Here is a 16,830-nt window from a genome sequence, read left to right as displayed (position 1 = left end):
TTTTATTTGGAAGTTTTGAGAAGGCTGTGTCCTGATTTGGGGGAGAAACATCCCGAGTTGTGGCCAACAGGTGACTGGTTCTTCTACCTTGGCAACGCACCTGCCTGCACTGCATTGAGTGCTCAGCAATTTTTGATTAAAAACGGTATGTCCTCTGTGCCCCACCCTCATTATTCACTCAGTCTCACCCCCAGTGACTTGTTTGTTTCCTCAATACAAAAAGTCCTCAAAGGGAAATGTTTGCCGACGTGGAAGAGGTGAAACAAAAAAACAGCAGAAGCACTAAAAGCCATCAACATTTACGAGTTCAAAAACTGTTTTGAGCAGTGGAAAAAGTATCTTGATAGGAGTATTGCATCAAATGGAGAGTACTTTGAAGGTGACTGAAGTTTAGACATGTAAGAATAAATACTCCATTTTTTATAAAGAAATTCCAGGTTTTTTTGAGTCCCCTCCCCCATATAATCTAGTCTGTCTGGATGGTCCTAGTTGGTACATGTATTTCTTAATATAACACCCTCACCTTCCCTTTTCAAATGTCCTGGTATGTAGTAACCAATTATATTCATTCTAATAATAATACAATACAGAGTGGCATATTCTGTCTGTGTGGGTATCTGTATATCATTGTTTTCATTTCTTTTAGTGAAAAATCTGTAACTAGATATGTTTGGGCAATGGGACATCCACCATAAATACTCATTTCTGTAACTATAACACACACATACAAAAATATGCATATAGGCAATGACATCCCCACTGTACCCTAAATAGCAATATATCCTCAGCCTTTGGAAACTTCAATTTGGTCTGAAAAGAATTTGAATTCCCAGTGTTCTTTATTTTTCTGGCATTTGATTTTGGAAGCCATTCAAGATGGGCTTCTTTCCTGTCCATTGCCATTTAATTTTGTGTTGCATACATACCATACATATGAGCACGTGGGGAAATGAATACACAAGTATATGACTATCTGATAATAGGAAGCAGGGAGTCGCTGGAGGAGTGTTCAGAAATTACATGGACTTTTTAATTTCATTTTTACATATTTCTGTGTCTGATATTTTTACAGTATATAGAAATAATCTATCTTTGTTACCAGAAAATAAAGGTGTTTAAAAGTTTGAAAACAGAAAAAAACATTAATTACCTCCACCTCAAAATATCTGATGAAAGCGCAGCCCCATGGAATGCTTAGAATAGTTCTTTGCAGAAAGTGTGTCTTACCTTGAGTCTTGACCATCTCTGACGTTGGTTGGAAACATTCTCTAATTGTAGCTCAGCTTTCCTTTAGATTTACCTTAGGTTTTGTTTTAAGTATCCCTAAATACAGCAGTCAGACCAAAGTAATTAGAAATAAATCGCTTCATTATAAGTTTGTTTTATATGTTCTGCTTAAAACATGGACTTTGATGAAAAGAAAGAAAAAACACATGAAAATGTAATGCAGGGAGTCAAGTTTATTAAAAGCTGCGATTATAGAAAATAACATCCTCAAGCTTGATGACTTAATTTCCTCTCTGCATTTATTGATCACTTTATTATATAAAGCAGGATTGATAGCAGGAGGCATCGGATTTCCAATTATGAGTCCCTACCTTAGAGAATTGAGCCTGTCGAGTTATCCAGTGATGATTCCTGTCCTTTCTCCCCCATTAAAAAAAAAGTCACTTCCCAAGGCTGATAAACAGTGCTTGGTGATTGGTCCTCAATGGATCACTTTTTAGAAAATGAAATGTCAACCCCTTGCCCTCATATTGATTCTTCTTTAGTGTCAGCCATAAAGCTGTCACAGGAAAGGCCGCCTGGAGCCAGGTAGCTGACAGGCTTGCTGTGGCTGATGCACACTCAGCCAATTCTTCTCCTCGCGCAGGTTGTCTTTCCTGTTATCTTGGACTATAAATGTTTAAATGGGACAAGAACAGGTGAACAGAGAGGAGACAGGTAGTGTGGACAAAAGCCTGGCCCAGGCTTTCTGTGAGAGTAAAAATGAAAGGTAGTTAATGGTATCCCCAAAATAGTCTTGCCAAACTTCAGCCAGCAGTATGAGAAAGCAGCAGATTGAACACCTTAGCCTGTAAAATCTGAGACATGTCCTTTGCTGAGAGGGCTGCTTCTTGCTTCCTTGAGCCACAAAAGTTTATGCCAGAAAGGATGCTCGAGACAGAGCCCTTATAGTGGTCCCCTTGAACTGAATGACTCCCATACTGTTGATAACATTTGAGATATTTTAAGTAAATGAACGGGGACTCATGCAGTGAAGAAACTTTCAGTCCTTCTGATGACATCAAAGAGAAAATTTGTTTGGTGCTAATTTGTCATTTAAGAAAGAAGAAATGGCCTCAGGCTCACAGTTGCTATCTTTCTAGATATCTTTTTTTTGGGTAGCAATTGTTTCATTTATTTTATTTTACATATTCTGTTTATACGGAGAAGTCTGAGCCTAAGGCAAACCAGAATAATCTCCAGTTTCTTTCAATGAAAAGGTCCACTTTTTTTCTTTGGGCCAACTTAAATGTATCAGCATTTAGAGATGTCAGTGAAAGAATCAAACTACTATGTTTATAAACTTTATTTATATGCCTAAGATAAAATATTATATAAGGTACATTGATTTAGTTATATATTATATATAATTATTTTATATATTGTTTTTACCACCTACATTATGCTAAAGAAATTAATTTATATTTTCTATATGCATCTTTGATTTGTGTCTTCCTCATCACTCAGGTTATAATTTCAGGATTCTATCAGCTTTCCAAAGCACGTTATTGTTTGCTATTAGGTTGTTTTAAGGAGCAACACTTCTTGTACCCGTGTGATACTGTCCCTAGAAATTTTATGCCAAATCACATGTGCACATTCTCTCAGCAGCAAGGCACCATTTCTCCATGTACCTGTTTATATATTTGTTATCTCTACAGCATAGCAACTTTCTTTATTGCTTTTAAAATGATATTTAAAGGGACTGTAAACGAGACATCATAAAACGCAATTGTAAGTTCATAACCTCCAGGACTAATAATTGATATCCTCTCCTATAGGAGTGATTTCATCAAGTAACCTCCAGAAACATCTCAAACTAATTTTAATTCAGATTGTTTTAGGCTAATGTGCTTTTCCAAAGTAGTATTTTACTACTTATATATGAGAAACAATTTTAAGAAAGGACTAGAATACAAGAACAGTACCTATTTCTTAAAAGACAACATAGTGATTGGGGAAAGCATTAACTGATAACCAAGCATATGCTGCTTTTGTGTTGACCTTCTAATGATTGCTAGTGATACTGGGTTTCCATTTATGTTAAGATTTTAAGGTAACTCCTTTTACCTGCATAAAGAAAGTTGAGTGAATTGACTTTAAGAAAAAAATGAAGTGACTATGACTATATTCTTTCACTGAGATCCCTATATATGTGAGGGTAGACTGCCACCCCATCAGAATTTTTTCATTTAAGAATGTGTATTTATTCTTACATGTTTAAACCTCAGTCACCTTCAAAGTACTCTCTGTTTGATGCAATACATCGAGATACGTTTTCCACTGTTCAGTTTTTGAACTCATTAATTTTCATCCTTTTAGTGCTTCTGTTGGTTTTTGACTCACTTCTTCTACAACGGCAAATGTTTCCCTTTGAGGACTTTTTTCATCGGGGAAACAGAAAAAAAGTCGCTCAGGGTGAGATCGGGTGGATAAGGAGAGTGGGGCATGAGGATCCTATCAATTTTGGTAAAAAACCGTTGAACACTCAGTGGGGTGTGGGCAGATGCGCTCATAAATCATCCATAATGAAATGGGCAGATACGTTGAAAGAATCTCCAAAAAAATTCACTGAAACTGAGCGCAGCCTCTTACAATAGTGCTAGCTTATACCTTGAGACCAGTGGGTTCCTAGAACTCTTACTTAGTGGGAGAAGGGGCCTGCCTTCCAAAAGATAATTTCATTTTGGGGGAGAGTCTGTGTGTGAGTGTATATGTGTGTGTGTGTATATATATATTATATATATACATATATAATATATATTTATATATATATATATATATAGAGAGAGAGAGAGAGAGAGAGATAGGCAGACAGAGAGGAGTCTGAAGAGGTTAGACAAATCAAACAACTAGTTAATTGCAGTTAGCTGCCTGATCAAGACAGGTGTTTAGCTCTCCTAACTTCAAATCCTGGCATAGAGATATATTATTTTAATATCTTAACTGAAAAAACCTGACATTGACATTTCTATCAAACCAAAATTTCAAGAGCCTAATAGTAATATTGATAAGATTTATAATCTGTGAATTAATGTGCAAGTCTAATTAAAAAAACACAAAGTTGGAGTTTGAAAGTTAGTTTTGTCTTCTTATTGAGGGCTAAGATTTATCCACCTTGGAGCTGTGTTCACATAATGTTAAAACAGTGATTGTTCAGTCTGTGTCTATCTTCCCTGATCCCCTAATTTTCTTCCCTTGAATATTATGATCACATAAGAATGAATACACTTAAATGTTAGCCTAAATTGGCTCTGATGAAGTCATGTGAATTCACACAGTTAGGGGGCAGATGGTACCTCGGGAACATTTCTAAACAACTTGCGAGCAATCATACGGTTCAGTTCCAACCATTTCAACAGTTGCTCATGAAGAACATTTAGACATCATTTGGTGCAAGAACAATGACAGCTTAAGGAAGAGGAAAAAGAACGGTGGTTTCTATGAACCTTCATGGGTGATGCCATTCACTGCTGGAAAGGTTCCACCCGGAGTCATGCTAGTTATTATATTGCTTTATTATCTTCTTTAATATGCACTTTAGTGGAATAAATTACCTTTTACTAATTAGTTTTGGAACAGTGAACCACATCGATCAAGTCTGTCCACTTGACCAGGGAAGTTAGTATTTTAATAAAAACAGGGTTTATGCTGCACTCCTGCCTCGCTCCTCCTCTTATATTTTGTTTGTTTTATCCAGTAGTCAAGGTGCCAGGAACGGCACATTGGCTGGGAGGACTCATGCTGTTCAATAACAATGTAGGCTAATACCCGTATTACTGTGTCCTCTGGACTATGGGAAGGCCTCAGCTCACACTCTTTCAAAGTTTCACCTGCAGTGTCGGCCCTTTTCTATAACTTCTGCCGTTGAAAAGTTTCATGTTTCTTTCTGGAGCACTCACTGAAAAAACACTCCATTCCTTCCCCTTTTCAATAAGCTTGTCCACATCTCCCTAATGAGAAAATCTTCAACAAAGGTTTTTTTCTGCCATTCGAGTGATCTGCCTCAGATGTCAATTTAGACTCAGCACTTCTTCTAGCTGTGTTGTTTCCTCTGACCCAATAGTGAGCATCAGTGGGCTTTCTTTCATGGGACAATAACCGGCCTCGTTGTCCCACCAGCCAAGGAATAAAGGTCATCAGGTGACAAAGGTAGAGCAGGACACAGGCGTTTTGTTGTTGTTGTTTTCAAGGCATTATTAAAAAGCAAAAAAGCTGCAATTAGTCTGTGAACAGTATTTCTTGTGTGTGTGCGTGTTTGTTTCAGCATTCCCTGGACTCTTGTAGGGTCCTCTCCTCCAAATAGCACTTCAAGTAAAGACGCATCTTTAAAAACACACCTTCACTGCTCTTTGAATTCCTCCTTCTATGTTTAGAAGTCTGAGGAAGAGATGAGCATGTCAACCTTATAATTAATGACCCCTGTCATTTTGTATTTCCTCTGGCTTTGCACATATTTAATGAATGTGCTTGATATAAAACGGATAACCACCCTGCCAGGCAGCTTCAGGCCACTTGTTTCTAGGTTATTTGCCAGATTTGTGATGAACTCCACAGACAATTTAAAGTTGATACCAAAGCTCTCTTGTTCTGTGCATGTTTCCTCCTTTAAAGGAAAGAAATTCAAATCAGTATTCGAGATCTTAAGTGGTTTAAAAGATATACTTGTAATTTTAGATAATGCTTTTAGTAGTTCTGATAAGACACAAGCCTTCAGGCTGGCAGGACCCTACAACACCCTTGGGACCCAGCAATGGCATTTTCCTGACATAAAATGTTATTTTAGTAGTCCCTGACCTAACGCTCTTATATTTCCTCTAAAAGAGAGGAAAGGAGGGGGACTGAGGGGAGGAGAAGTTTGTAGGAGACTCTGCCTTCTATAGAACATTGTTCAGTTGGAGAGTATTTAAACTTTCTTTCTTTCTTTCTTTCTTTCTTTCTTTCTTTCTTTCTTTCTTTCTTTCTTTCTTTCTTTCTTTCTTTCTTTCTTTTTGCTGATGCAGTGAATTTTAAGAGCAGTTGAATTTCTAAGTGGATTTACTGTTATAAAATGTAATATTACTTTTAATTGATTTTCGTTGGGTATCCTTGTGTAACTGATGTCCACTGTGTGAGACACTGTGCAGACTGGGGCTCGCACATCCTGTACTTGCTAAGAGGGCACGTGGGTGATTCTCTTGCTCTCCCCCCTCAACAGGCTCCATATCCTTATCTGTACAACAAAACTGAGCATGTGTTTGTCTGCCCAATTGCTTTCCGAGGGTTGTCATGATGAGGCAATTAAGTAATAGACCTTTTGAAGGCCTTTGAAAAGTTAAATGCAAAGGAAAATGCAAGCTATGTTTTGGGACTGAAATATCACACTTCATGTTAACTGTAGTAGTCGTGGTCTCTCTTTTGCTCACTTGGTTCCTGCTTTGCAAACAGGAGGGGAGATAATATATGTGATGAGAGAAACTTTGAAAAGTTAAATGCAGTGTAAAAGTGCAAGGTATTATTATTTGCAAGGGAATTATCCACAGGGAGACACATCTGTAGGCTCTGAGATTCTGATTGCAGAGCTGGTTCCTGCATTGCTGACAATCAGGAGAGGAATGTGGGAGGGAGGCTTTGAACACGTGACCGCTGCTGGGTTGCCTCTCTGGTTGCGCTGCCTGGCTCCTGTAGATTTCTCGGTTATTTTCTCTTTTATATGATCATCTGTCTTTCTACCTGTTTAGAGTTTAGGAGCTCAGGGAATCAGATTCTGACAGGACCACACTGCCAACAAGCTATGGCCTTGGGGGAGACTTTTCTCATCTCAGAGCCTCTTCTTCTGTAAGAGTCTTGACTTACCTTGTCTTTGAAGCTCTAAAAAAGCACAAGATAACTATAAATTCCAATGTAAATTTTTCATTTTTGACAGGAACATAATGCATACATTTTATTCACTAATTTGAGCTTAACTTTCCAAGCATTAGACAGCTGTACTATCAACTGAGTTTATTTTATTTGTTTATTTATTTTTTGAGTTGGAATCTCACTCTGTCGCCCAGGCTGTAGTGCCGTGGCATGCTCACGGCCACCCCAGCGTCAACCCACTGGGCTCAGGCAATCCTTCCGCCTCAGCCTTCCTAGTAGGTGGAACTACAGGTGCGTGCTACCACGCCTGGCTAATTTTTTGGTTTATTATAGAGAGGAAGGCTCGCCAAGCTGCCCGGGCTGGTCTCGAACTCGCGGGCTCAGGCAATCCACTTGTCTCAGCCTCTCAAAGTGCTAGGATTACAGGCTGACCATATGCCACCGATCCCAGATGAGTTTATTTTCTAATGCCTGTAAGTGATCATATTCTCCCAATTAGAGATGTATATATATTCAACATTTTTGGTTCCCAAGACTTGAGTTTATTTTCCAGTTCATATAAGTGATACATATATACTCCTGCTTCAAGATTTATATGCTCATAAGATTTCTAATTTCCAAAGCTTTATAACAAAGCCAATTCTCACTCCAGTAGGACATAGAAACAGAGTGCCAACTTTGGGACTATATGCCATTTTATTGAAAAAGTACTAGACAAGGCAAATGAAAACTTCTCATTTTTACTCATGCTCATTTTTTACAAATTAAGGAGCGTAATTCAGTACAAAGCAAACATTTACTTTTTAAAATTTTATTAATAATTTAGGAATATGTATGCAGCAGCTGAAACCAATAACCACAGAAGTACTACTTCCTGTAATATGATAATGAGTTTCTGTGGTAGTGGCTATCATGATTATAGCAACAGGATTTACTGTTACCTATCACATATGGAATATTACTGCCTTTTGATATATTCAGAATTACACATGGAAACTTATTTTAACTTGAAATATATATGTATACATACACACACATGCACATATATGTGTGTATGAAGAGAATAGTCAATAAACTTATCTTCAAGAAGATAAATTTCCTCTGGGGATTTGAATTATATTATAAAATATTTGCTTTATTGTAAGACACCTCAATTTAAAATTGTGGTGAAGAGCCGTTGACTGCTTGAGCTTGAAACCATGATCCATTACCCAGATGAGAAGCTATTTACCTTGTTGTTTCATCTCTCCTGAGACTTAGTTTTCTCATCTGTGAAATGTGCATAGCATATCTGCCCAACTTACATTACAATAGCAACAAATAATTTATCTTGTGGCTTGCGTTATACCTTTTGTGTTGTGGAAAAATGATTTTTCTCTTAAAAATTTTTTTTAATAGACGGAGTAAATACAGTAAAGCCAAACAAGAAGCAGATGAAGAGAAACATTTGAATCAAGGTATAAAAAAGTAAATAAAGAATGGTTTTATTTTTAGAGTATGTCTTTTGTCTTCTGGTTTTGAAATGTCTAAATAATATTCATGGGGCTATCAATATTGTATATTTTTTATCCAAATAATGTACTTCAAAGACATCAAACTAAAATAGGTGATTTGGGACTGTGAGATTAAAGATGGGGAAGTGGGATGGAGAATTTTATTTAGATTCTTTCCTTTGTCCTATTTTATTCTCTACTCTGAAAAAGTACTAGCCTAGCTGGCTCATTTTTGTAGCTGGGTGGCAAGATTTAATGGGTGATTTTTTTTTTCTTATAAGCTACAAATTTGGGAGGAGACAAAGTCTAAGCAATTGAACAGTAATTGCTATATCCCAAAGAAAGGCTATATGTGAAATAGAATTCTTGTCTATCAATAATGTTTTAGTGGATTCTACTTATTTTGATGTTCCAATGGGGTTAAAGAATAAATTCAAAGAAGCAGCTCTAGAATGACTTAAGCAAGCAGAAGGTATTTAAATGGACAGTGGTTGATAACTATCCAGTAGTGCTATCCAGTAGAAATTTCTTAGATGATGACATTGTTTTATAATGCACTATTCAATATGTAAGCCAAATAGCTGGTCCTATGCTTTGGAATACCTGAAATGCAGCTAAAGTGAATGAGAAAATGACTTTTAATTTAATATTAATTTATTTCCATGTGAATAGCCACATGTGACTTGTCACTCACATATTAGCTCAGGGAGGTAGAAGGAAGAAAGACTGGGAGTGAAAAGAATGACCGTGAGCTAAAGTATATAAAGTGATGAGGAATATAGAGTGTCTGACAACTTTCTATTTGTTTATCTTACTTCCTCTGTAAAACCATATTTTTAAATTTTCGCATGGGATATATGTTTAAAAACAAAAATGACATTTTAAACAAGAGGTAGCAAAGAAAATGCTAATTTAAGTAGATTATTCCCAACCGTGGATGCTAAGATGAGGACAAGACCGACAGGCTTGGCACATCAAATGGATTGGGCCAGTTGGCTTCCTACATACTCTCCATACCCTAATGCTTGAGAATCTCCAGCAGGGAGAGGGGTGAATGCCAGGAGAAAACTCTCATACTGACTTCTGTCTTTTGGCCCAAATGTCTGTCACCGGGCTGCCTCTGAACCCACATTCTAAATTTGGTTTGGAGGTATGGATGAATCGTGCTTCCTGGTGTCCAGATCTTTCTCAATTAGGCTCCAACGGTGATCTCCAGCTGAAGCTTCCAGGAGAACTTGGATATTTTTCTTATAACATCTTCTTTCCAAAACAGCATAAAAGTGGGGTTCCAATAAAGTCTATATTCTCAAATAAACGACTGATATTATCCTCCTTGTCTATATTAACCTACATTTAATCTAAATTTGTTAATTTAATTATTGGTCACATTTCATTGGTCAGATATTCGGCAAAATGTGGCATCATGTAGACAGGGCTGGGTGAAATAAAAAAGTTTCTATTTATCCTCTCTCTCGGGGAGGATAGCTGAAAGTTGGGGATAAGACTTAGTACAAAGAAAGGAACTCCGGGTGACTGCTCGGGACAATAGTATTTATTGAACACATTCCAAATTTCTTTATAGAAACTTTCTCATCCTCCATGGGATGGATTGTTTTAAAAATCTAGTCCTTGAAGTGTGAAGACATTCCAGGAAGTCAGTAGAGCTGCCGCCTCTTAAGTAACTAACAATTCTTTGTTTATTCTCTAATGAAAACCAGAGCAAGAATGTAACCATTTTAGGATGTCAAAACCACAAAACTAACCCAACTTTTCCTATGTTAAGTAGTTTTAGACGCAGACTACTTATATTTGTTAGTGGTTCCTGAGAAGTGTTCAGTTAACCTATCACATTTATTGCTTAGGTGTTAGAACTTACGTGGATCCCTTTACATATGAAGATCCCAACCAAGCAGTTCGAGAATTTGCCAAAGAAATCGATGCATCCTGCATTAAGATTGAAAAAGTTATAGGAGTTGGTAAGTGTCTGAGTGTCTGTCAGCCAATGAGTATTTTCTCAGTGAATGGTAAATATATAGTGTGGATTATTTAAATGTATATGTGTATATGAGTGTTTTACATGAATATGTATACATGTAAATATCTGTGTACATGGAATTTCCTTATTTGAAGTATAAAATGTGGTGTGCTTTAAAGAACTCTGGTTTTTTATTTTATTCTTAGGAAAAAATTAATAAATAAGCATGTGCTCTCTGAAGTCAGGTAGATTGCATTCAGAAGGTTCACTCTACTTCTTATCATGATATGAGGTTTTGGGTAGGTTTCTTCACTAAGCCTTAGTTTTCTCTGATAAAAATCGAGCTATGTAATAATGGTGTTTTCCTCAAAGTTGAGGGAGGATTAAGTGAAATAATCTATGTAAAGCACTGGCCCGGTGCCTGGCATCAAAAAAGCACTCAAGGAATGTTAGCGGTTACTCTTTCATCTGGAATGTGTTTTGGTCCATCGTAGATTCTTTTTCTCTCCTGAAGGTGAATTTGGCGAGGTATGCAGTGGGCGTCTCAAAGTGCCTGGCAAGAGAGAGATCTGTGTGGCCATCAAGACCCTGAAAGCTGGTTACACAGACAAACAGAGGAGAGACTTTCTGAGTGAGGCCAGCATCATGGGACAGTTTGATCACCCAAACATCATTCATTTGGAAGGCGTCGTCACTAAATGTACGTGGATCACTCCCTTTACAAAGCCAAGTTAGAAGTTACTGGGAAATTAAACACACATTTTCTTTCCAGGGAAATGACAGATGGAGCAGACCCACTGATTGCTAATAGGAGGAAATCAGTGCAGGACAAGTCATTAATCTTGTAGTCAGCTCTAAATGGGTCTATGGTTTCGCCTGATACCCTCTCTAAGGCAGCTTGTGCGAGATTTTAGGGAAATTAATATTGCAGATTTTTGGTATGCCGTGCCATCTTTCAAATCTTTGCTAGGCCAAACTGATTGTCACAGGGTAGTCACAAGCAGATGGCAAGCAAAATAAAATTTAAGTACTTTTCCTATAAAGCACAACAAAACCTGGCCACACCTTGTGCTGGAAGCTTCAGTTCCAGATGCAGAGAGTGAATCTTGGGAATCTTTATTATATTGGGGTATTTGCTTGTCTGCGCTGCCTGATTTATGACTGTTGCAGTTCAGCACCTATTTACAGTAACACCTGGTTGAACTTTCCTTTTTCAGTCCATTAGCATTCGCTGAGCCTGTGAACCACGCTTCAGTTAAAATACGACACAGCTCAGCAGATGCATTTTGCGAAGCAAACCCTGCATACATCTGTAAGGTGGCTAAGACCAACTTGTAAAGTGCCACATGGACAGTGCAGCTGAATCAGTCACTGTTGAAGGTGGCTTTGTTCCAGGAGCCCTAGTACTTAACTACAGTTACTACAAGTCGAGATCTTGTAAGCCTGGGGCTATGTCTCCTGGCCAAGGCTTCTCTTATTTGATTCAATGTGCCTGTGAAAAGCATGTTCAGTCACTGTGTGCAGAGTGGTCAGAATATGGCTGCTCCAGTGGGTGAAGTGATGGGGGGAGTGTAGATTAAAAAGGAAAACGGAAACTTTAGTTCTGGACAGAGTAGTAGTAGGACACGAGGTACAAAATCTTTAGGAGGAGGAAATGAGAAGGTTACTAAAAAGTGAGAAGCCAGGTGTGGTGGCTCACACGTGTAATCCCAACCCTTTGAGAGGCCAAGGCGGGAGGATTGCTTGAGTCCAAGAGTTTGAGACCAGCCTAGGCAACATTGTGAGACCTTGTCTCTAAAAAAATTTTTTTAAATTAGCTGGGTATGGTGGCACGTTCCTGAGCCCAGGAGTTGGAGGCTACAGTGAGCCCTGATTGTACCACTGTTACTCCAGCTTGAGTGACACCCCAACTCAAGAAAAAAAAAAAGGTGAGGGAAAGTATACACTAACTCAGAGATCCTTAGACGTAAATGTAAAGATCTTCTGGAAAGCTTATTAGAACAGTTTCCTGGGCTTCATCCTCAGAGGTTTGATCCAGCAGGTGTGGTGGAGCCCATGACTTTGCATTTCTAATGAGCTCATCACAGGTGGAGTCAGTGCTGCAAGTTTAGGAATCACACTTTGAGAATCATTGACCTAGTGACAAAAGACATGCTTACCCACTCTACTGCTGTAAAGCATGTGATCTTGACTAGTTGCTCAATCTTTCTCCTTCAGTTTCCTCATCTGTAAAATGGAGATTTAAAAAATGACATTTGCCTTATAAAGTTATTTTGAAATGAAATATAATATTTAGAGTGGTTAGCATAATAGCAAATTAAAAGTCAACACTAAAATATTAACTGGTGCTAGTATGTCTTAAGAAGTACATCTTCCTCCATCTTTAGAAACTTTCAAAAAGGAAGTTTAGTGCCAAGGATGTATAATTTTCTGCCTAAGATGAAGACTATAATTAGCATAGAATAGCTCTATTTGCTTTGTAAGATTAGTTTTACAGACAGGATATTTTTCTGTTGCCTGTGGCCTTCAGGGTTGCCCGAAGCCCTTCACTACTTTAATTAAAAGGTAACATTCCATTTAAATACTTTGGCAGGTCCTTTTTCTGAAAAGGAGGCTCTGTTCAGCTTAGGGTGTTTTTCCTGCTGCAGACAGTGATTTTCATGGCACCTCTGCAGAAGAGACAAGAAACAGGAGATCTTTGTATTAAAGTCCCACTGCGCCTCTAAAACCCGTAGCTATTACAGCTGTAACTGTTATAAACGACTGGATTCATTTGCATAATGCAGTTGTCACTGAATTAAAATGATTTAAATTTTTTACCAGAGGAGTTATCCCCTCCCTGCCGCATCCCTGCCTGTTGCAGGGAAGGCGACCCCTCCATCCATCAGTCCAGGCCCATTTATTAAGCCCCTCTGTTTATGGAGACATTCATTTTTATTTCTCTTATAGAGCTCATAAAGATTCTGACAAATAGATACTTTTAATACAAGAAAAAAAATGTAGAAAAATTTGAAGATGGTGCCGTGCCAAGAGTCAGACTAGAGAGGTGTGAGGGGGAAAGGGTGGAATGGAAGAGTATGACTTCATTACCAGCAGTTACTTGCGTAACTTTTTAAATTGACAGGAGGACCATAAATTCTCCCCACTACCCCTTCTATTTTGGGTCCTCTACGGTCTTCTCCACAGCTCCACAGGGATCTGGTGAAATGGAAATAGGTGTTAATGCACCTCCAGGAGAGTCTGCCCTTTCTCAGTAGTTGACAAAGTATCTTTTGGTTGAAGCATTTTGATTAAAACTCATTTAGATGCATGTTCGGTCAGAAGATTGTGATCACAAGCTGGTCTCAGTGACACAAGCCTGTAACCTCAGCTACTCAGGAGGCTGAGTTAGGAGGATTCCTTGAGCCCAGTAGTTCAAGGCTGTAATGAACTGTGATCATACTACTGCTCTCCAGCCTGGACAACAGAGTGAGACTTTGTCCCTAAAAAAAAAAAACGGAAAAAAATAGAAGAGTGTGGTCATAGATGTAGAGGGTAAACTAATCTGAAAATGAAGTGCTTCCTATTTATATTGATAAAGGATGGAAAGATACCCAATGATCACCCGCCTCCAGCAAAGGGGAAGACTGGTAGTCATTGTATCTATCTTTTGGTCTGCAGCCTTCATTCCTCACTTGAAAATAAAATGTTGGGCAACCCCCTCGGGTCCCCTCCCACTGTGGGAGCTTTTCTGTTCTCTCAATAAACCCTGCTTTCTCACTTACAAAAAAGAAAAGAAAAGAAAATGTCCATGATAGTGTTTTTTAATCCAGATGCCTACCTCTGAAAGATTTTGTAGACAAGACATCAAAAACACAATTAATACACAAACTGATACTTTGGACTTCACTGAAATTAAAAATGTGTGCTCCTCAAAATTTTTGCCTCTAAAGTGATGACATTTTTCACATTTTCCACTCTATAAATTATAACTGACAGTATCTCTGGGTGGAAAATGTATTGGTTTAGCATAATTATGGGTGCTTTTTAGCAGTGAAATATCTCAGCCCATTTCCCCTGACTGAATGTCTAAGTCCAAACAATCATCAAGTGTAGCAATAAAAATATGAATTTTTTTGATGTATCAGACTAACATTTTATTTTTTTCCAAGGGAATTTTTTTACGGACTCTTTATTACCCTTTTACCATTGCCTTAGTAAAAACAAAATTTGGGGTTGCCACCTTCTACCCCAAACAATACCCTTTAAAAAGATGGAATTTCAGACCTTGAGTTCATTGCTCGTGTTCAAGAAACTAAATTATGGCTTCTACGTCCTAAGGTCCTCAGAAAGAGAATGAAGCAGTGAAAATGTTTCCATCCCACTCCTCTCAGATCTTAAAATCATTTTTATTTCTGTGCTTTAAAAAAAGGTGGGTGGGGAGTAAGAATTTACTACTAAATCTAAATTCCTGTCTCAGATAAAATAATTTTCTGAGCCTTTTCTGTGGTAATTTTCTCTTGAGATGATCAAGGAAGCAAACAGAATAAGTTTATGCATAGATAGAAAAGAGGAAGAGTAAGACTACAGCCTCTGACCCTGCAAGACAAAGGGGGAAGAAGTTTATATTGTGCCTGCTTGGGTTTTAAGAAGGGTCTGAGTATTGAGAGTCGATATAACTCCTCCCTGAAACTTGGGTTTCTCTAAATAAAGAAAAGAGTTTCTCTGCCCATTGACTCCTTCAGCATCTCACAAGTGGCTCTTCTGGGAACAAAATTAATTAATTATCCTAAAGTTTTTTGGCATTTAAACAAGCCTTTCCATTTATCATTTACCCTTTGCTTGAGAGAGCAATTATCCATTCTTATGCTCCCTGGATACCAGAGGCCACTTTAGTTAAAGACCTTGTCAACAAGCCACCCAAAGGGTTAACCATCCAGATGGAATTTAAACCTACTCGTCCTTTTAATATTTCATTCCTAGCTCCCCACAGCTGAGGCATAAGCTTGGCTTGTTTTAATTAAATTAGATCACACAAGACAGGTGTCTTGGCAGTAAAATTGTGCACAACCCATTTTTATCTCATTAACTGTGGTGCTCATCAAGGGTTTGTGTTTTTCTTTCTGAAAACTCTAGGTAAACCAGTAATGATCATAACCGAGTACATGGAGAATGGCTCCTTGGATGCATTCCTCAGGGTATGTGACTACTTAATATTAAATCCAAGAATGTCAACATTTAGAAAACTCTAACAGATTCCTTGTGTTCTTTCTGTTTGATTGTATTCATGGACTTTTATGATGGCACAAAAGAAGAAGAGGAGAAATAGAGAGTGATGTGATTTTTAAGGCTATTAAATAATCCATGTTCAAGAAGAATAGTATTTGATTTATTCTTGTATCGTGGAGCTGTTTGAGCCATAGATTCATTACAGTTGGATAATTTCCATCTATCACAGGAAGCAAACCCAACTCCTAGGGTACACTCTACTAGTAAATTAGTGACTTTGGTCAGAAAGGCCCAGAAATAATGTTGCGTTTCACTGCATATGGGATCCAGATATCAAAAAAAATCTAAGTAATATATGCTTGGTGATAATTAATTTGGCTTAATGCTAATGGGATTGTTCCTCACTCCTTTTCTATGCAGAAAAATGATGGCAGATTTACAGTCATTCAGCTGGTGGGCATGCTTCGTGGTATTGGGTCTGGGATGAAGTATTTATCTGATATGAGCTATGTACATCGCGATCTGGCTGCACGGAACATCCTGGTAAATAGCAACTTGGTCTGCAAAGTGTCTGATTTTGGTATGTCCCGAGTGCTTGAGGATGACCCGGAAGCAGCTTATACTACCAGGGTAAGGAAGATTTGTGAACGCTACACAAACAAAATGAAACTGTTCCTCTGGCATCACTCTGATGTTGCAGCCCCTTGTGATTTTGTATTTTTTAAGTTTCCTTATCCTTTTAAGTCTCTTGATATTCCTGCATCCATTTTTAAATTATATTTCCAAGAAAAGAGGGAACTTGAAGCTGACTTCAAGTGTGTGATCATATTTCAAAGCCACAAACTAGAAGCAAAAGGAATTATCTTCCCCTCTATACATATTTTTGGGAAAAGCACTAATGAATGTTAAGTTCATTATCAAGTGTCAAGGGTAAATTTACTCAAGAGATGATCAGTTACTGAGAAAATCAGAAGGTAACTTTGCATATTCTGTATTTTTTACACCATGCTTACCTGCCTCCATGCTTTTCTTCCTCCCTTCCTGTTT

General features: G+C 38.0%; 1 protein-coding gene across 3 annotated transcripts in view; it reads left to right on the top strand.

Moving 5' to 3' along the window:
- Positions 1 to 16,830, top strand: part of EPHA4 (EPH receptor A4) — a 149,805-nt gene that overhangs the window by 117,986 nt on the left and 14,989 nt on the right. For 2 of the 3 annotated variants that reach the window (XM_008057702.2, XM_008057703.2), the window contains exons 9-13: positions 8,506 to 8,564; positions 10,463 to 10,576; positions 11,090 to 11,275; positions 15,691 to 15,752; positions 16,204 to 16,413. In XM_008057702.2, the coding sequence (XP_008055893.1) occupies positions 8,506 to 8,564; positions 10,463 to 10,576; positions 11,090 to 11,275; positions 15,691 to 15,752; positions 16,204 to 16,413 (631 nt within the window). The remainder of the gene's footprint in view (positions 1 to 8,505; positions 8,565 to 10,462; positions 10,577 to 11,089; positions 11,276 to 15,690; positions 15,753 to 16,203; positions 16,414 to 16,830) is intronic. The other variant, XM_008057704.2, reaches the window with a different exon arrangement.

The sequence above is a fragment of the Carlito syrichta genome, unplaced genomic scaffold (genome assembly GCF_000164805.1).
Source record: "Carlito syrichta isolate Samal-C Ts95f unplaced genomic scaffold, Tarsius_syrichta-2.0.1 Scaffold303111, whole genome shotgun sequence".
Taxonomy (NCBI): domain Eukaryota; kingdom Metazoa; phylum Chordata; class Mammalia; order Primates; family Tarsiidae; genus Carlito; species Carlito syrichta.
This window is presented reverse-complemented; position numbering and strand designations above follow the sequence as displayed.